Source organism: Formica exsecta, unplaced genomic scaffold (genome assembly GCF_003651465.1).
Source record: "Formica exsecta isolate Colony F162 unplaced genomic scaffold, ASM365146v1 scaffold500, whole genome shotgun sequence".
Lineage (NCBI taxonomy): Eukaryota > Metazoa > Arthropoda > Insecta > Hymenoptera > Formicidae > Formica > Formica exsecta.
Window position 1 is genome coordinate 249,316 of NW_021852243.1, and position 4,381 is coordinate 253,696.

The following is a 4,381-nucleotide window of genomic DNA, read 5'->3' on the forward strand; positions in this document are numbered from 1 at the left end:
TACATTTTTAATTTAAGAATAATTCCTTAAATATTGGAAATAATTTTACCATTTTAACCACATATATATTCTACATATAAAAAGTTTATTTTATGTATATATATTTAATGTGTATTTTATCAATCAGCAGCTATAAAAAGATATTATTATTTTAAATATTCATTTTAAATTCAAAGCTTTTACAAAAAATATATTTTAATATATATATAAAGAGATATTATTATTTAAAACAAATTAAGGGGATCCAAAAGCTCGTCTGTTTTACCGACCAAAAATTATTATTTTGCACATTGAAATCTTTTTTTTAGTTGAATAAAATAATAAATCCTTTTCCACGATTTAAGTGCACATCGAAACAAAGATGAGACTTCACGAGTTTATGTTAAAAACGAAGAAAAGCTAAAAAATTACAGTTTTTTTACCGGCTTCTTGCAGTTTTGCAGTATGTATGCGCAAAATAGAATAACTTCGTCTTCGGAATTGCATGAAAGAATATTGGTGAACCTTTAAAAATGTATTTAGAAGCCTAGTAAAAAACATTTCGGTGTGCAAAATTTTGGCCTACGTGGCCGGATCCACTTTTCGGTGCCATGGTATATATACATATATAATATACATATACATATATTTTACATTAGATGATATACATAAAATAATTATAATAATTTCAATAACACATATACCGTCCATAATATGTATTAAAATAAAAATAAATCACGCGCAGCTAACATAAAATATTAACAAATCTATAATATTTTCGTATTTTTGATTAAAACGGCCGATTGATGTATGTCCATGCTAGATCCATAATTGTGGATCTAGCACGGACATGCACCAATCGATCGTTTTACCATGGCACCGAAAAGTGGATCCGGCCACGTAGTTCCGCCGGCTCTAAAATGGATCCAGTTAGCGCCACTGTACCGGCTAGAGAAAGCGTTACAGGAAAAACGGCGGCGTGGCCCCTCTCAGGTTTCTCTCTGATGCTAGATTCCGATCTCGGAAAATTCTACGATTGACGTGTGACATAACGATATAAAATGGCACCCACTATTCAAACCAACAGCAATCAAGCCGATCGAGATAAACGTACGACTAGGCCAGCTGAAAAGAGGTAAATCAGCGCAAGATACGATATAATTTTTATGCGAAATATTGCTACATTTGATTCTTATTCTCTCTCAGATCTGAGCTCATATGTCGAGTTAAATATTGCAATACACTACCGGATATTCCATTTGATCCGAAATTTATAACGTATCCCTTTGAACCGACTAGGTGAGTAGAAAATAAATCGTCAAACTACGTCGCATTTGTATTTCTGCCTTTAATAATTTGTAATTTCTATAATACAGGTTTATTCAGTATAATCCGACTTCCTTAGAGCGTAATTATAAATATGAAGTATTGACGGAACATGACTTGGGTGTTGAAATTGATCTGATAAATAAGGACACGTATGCAGGAGACGTAAATGCACAGTTAGATCCAGCTGATGAGAAATTATTAGAGGAAGATGTTCTTACGCCGCAAGATTCTAAACGATCCAGACATCATGCCAAGAGTGTTTCGTGGCTTAGGCGTACAGAATATATTTCCACAGAAAGCACTAGATTCCAACCACAAACAGCGGACAAAGTTGAAGCCAAAGTTGGTTATAGCATCAAGAAGAACTTCAAAGTATGACATATTTTCTGCATTATGCAATGTTTACACAATATTTCTATATTTCTTGATATAAAATTTTTCAATTATTTTTAATCAGGAGGAAACACTGTACATGGACCGCGATAGTCAAATAAAAGCTATAGAGAAGACATTTGAAGACAATAAGAAACCAATTGAAAGACATTACAGCAAACCGAATGTAGTACCTACAGAAGTATTGCCAGTATATCCAGACTTTAAGGTACTTAAAATTGTACAACAGCTATTATTGTATAAATATTAATATATCATCATTATATATCAATAACCTTTAATTATGTATCTTATCATTTAGTTATGGAAATATCCATGTGCACAAGTCATATTCGATTCTGATCCTGCACCAACGGGTCGATCTGTACCAGCGCAGATTGAAGAAATGTCGCAAGCTATGATACGGTAAGCTTATGATGTAGTAATTTTATATAATATGAGAGAGAAAAGAAACACATAAAATTAATTTAGAGATGATTATATGAAAACAATGTTTTTTATAGAGGTGTGATGGACGAGAGCGGCGAGCAGTTTGTAGCTTACTTTTTACCGTTGGAAGAAACGTTGGAGAAACGCCGACGAGACTTTACTGCCAGTATCGATTACGCCGATGACGAGGAATACGAGTACAAAATGGCGAGAGAGTATAATTGGAATGTCAAGAGCAAAGCCTCCAAGGGATATGAGGAAAATTATTTCCTCGTAATGAGACAAGAGGGGGTATATATATTATCACATTGTTATATCACGTGCATTATTAATTCCGCGACTCGTCACATTAATCTTTTTGTGTACCGTAGGTTTACTACAACGAATTGGAGACGCGCGTGCGATTGAGCAAACGGCGTCAGAAGGTCGGACAGCAGCCGAATAATACGCGCTTGATTGTACGTCATCGACCACTGAACGCCAATGAATTCAGAATGCAGAGATACCGAGAGAAACAATTGGAGCCGCCTGGAGAAGAAGACGAGGACGAAGAGGAGGAAGAGGAAGAGGAGGAAACTCAACAAGAAGCAGAGAAGAATGATGGCAAAGGTTTGTCAGTTAAAAGTTTGCTTTGTGTGTATATATTTGCTATCGCTATATCGTAGAAAATATTTTTTCGATAAACATAAAATTTGTTTCCAGGTTCTGAAGCGGAGAACGAGGGAGAATCACGCGCCTCGTCGAGGGCATCCTCACGAGCGTCCAGTAGGAAATCGCGATCTAAATCGCGATCACGATCCCGTTCCGGCTCGAGATCGAGATCGCGCTCACGCTCGCGTTCACCGTCCAAATCTAGATCGCGGTCTCGATCGCGCTCGCATTCTCGGTCGCGCTCGCGCTCCCAGTCGCGTTCGCCGTCCAAGTCACGCAGCAAATCACGTTCTAGATCCGGCAGTCCTCAATCCAGGAATTCGTCGCGATCTAGATCGAAATCGAGATCGCGCTCGGGAACGCCTACAAAGTCACCGTCGAGATCTCGGTCGACCTCGCGATCCAAGTCGAGATCACGATCGAGATCGAGATCCGCCACCGGTAGCGGTAGCGGTTCCGCTAGCGCGAGCGGCGAAAGCGGCTCGGAAAGCGAGTGAATCGAGAAGCATGATCGATACTGCTTTGTTAATTTGTCGGTTATTTCCATTCGAATCATTATTTGCACAAAGACTCGTTTATATCGTCGCACTTTTAAAAGTATTCCGCTTGTTTCGGAGAGCGTTACCGTCAATATATATCATTATAATCAGATGTTATTTGAGTACATTCTGCTGTTGGATACATTCTTTGAGCTGCACACGTAATTTTTGCAGAATGTACGAGTGTTCAGCGGCATAATCGAAAAAAATAATAAATTTGTAAAGAAAACATTTTTATTATACATATATACACTTCCAATTCTGAAATCATTTTTCAATGAAAAATATTCTTGCAAACACTTCTCATAGCAATTATGTTACATTTCTGAAAGAGATTTTTTAGTAATTCTTGTGATATATTTTTATTTTTATAATATATACAGATATATATATCAAGATCTAAAAGATGTAGAAAAAGAGATAAATGAAGTTATCTCTCATAAAAAGTTTTCGATAATATTGCAAATAAGCTTTTTGTTGTCTTATGCTATCTCTTATCTTCTTTTTTCCCCCCCACTAATACTCCATTTATACATTCATTTCTTTCCGACGAACACAAAATGCATAATATACGTATAAAAAAGAACAAACCGGATATTCACTCGGTAGGTAAAAATGCCATGTCCTGTCGATAATGTAGCATCTGCGACGAGCAGCTGCATTTCCGAAAGCGTAGTTAGAGGACGACATGTATACTATTCGCGAACCATTCGCGCATTGCGTCATCCGCCGATCGAATCGTATCGGCGAAGTGCACATGGCGGTTCCAATCTACTCTTGGTACGGTCGTTCGAATCATCAGTACGAAAATCTAGTAGCAGGGAACGAGCGTGAGCGGAATCAGCGTGTTGTCGAATCGCACGAGCGGTGAGTGAGTAGACGTAGCAAAGCGTGGCAGATGCACGACAATCGGAAGATTGGCCACGTGGATGAATTTTCCGCGTTCCGACAAATATGTCATTTGTGCGTCGCGGTAGCGCTGCTTCGATCAGGCTTGGGCATTTAACTCGAGGACTTTCGTTTCAATTACATTCTCTCTCTCTATCGCATATATATATATA

At 37.8% G+C, this 4,381-nt stretch overlaps 2 protein-coding genes across 2 annotated transcripts in view; both read left to right on the plus strand.

Moving 5' to 3' along the window:
• Positions 1-652: 652 nt before the first annotated feature.
• Positions 653-3,579, plus strand: LOC115241537 (RNA polymerase II-associated factor 1 homolog). Its single transcript, XM_029817312.1, has 8 exons — positions 653-1,114; positions 1,186-1,278; positions 1,356-1,680; positions 1,766-1,909; positions 2,003-2,106; positions 2,205-2,421; positions 2,502-2,739; positions 2,833-3,579. The coding sequence occupies exons 1-8, from the start codon at positions 1,041-1,043 to the stop codon at positions 3,276-3,278; spliced, it is 1,641 nt and encodes a 546-aa protein (XP_029673172.1). The 5' UTR covers positions 653-1,040; the 3' UTR covers positions 3,279-3,579.
• Positions 3,580-3,843: 264 nt separating this feature from the next.
• LOC115241538 (CCAAT/enhancer-binding protein gamma) overlaps positions 3,844-4,381 on the plus strand; it is a 4,713-nt gene continuing 4,175 nt past the window's right edge. The window contains exon 1 of the mRNA XM_029817315.1: positions 3,844-4,187. The gene's annotated coding sequence lies outside the window, so the exon portion shown is untranslated. The remainder of the gene's footprint in view (positions 4,188-4,381) is intronic.

Coding starts and splice junctions, on each gene's coding strand:
- LOC115241537 (XM_029817312.1), top strand. CDS start 1,041: ATGGCACCCACTATTCAAACCAACAGCAATCAAGCCGATCGAGATAAA. Junction 1,115..1,185: donor ACTAGGCCAGCTGAAAAGAG/GTAAATCAGCGC, acceptor ATTCTCTCTCAG/ATCTGAGCTCATATGTCGAG. Junction 1,681..1,765: donor GCATCAAGAAGAACTTCAAA/GTATGACATATT, acceptor ATTTTTAATCAG/GAGGAAACACTGTACATGGA.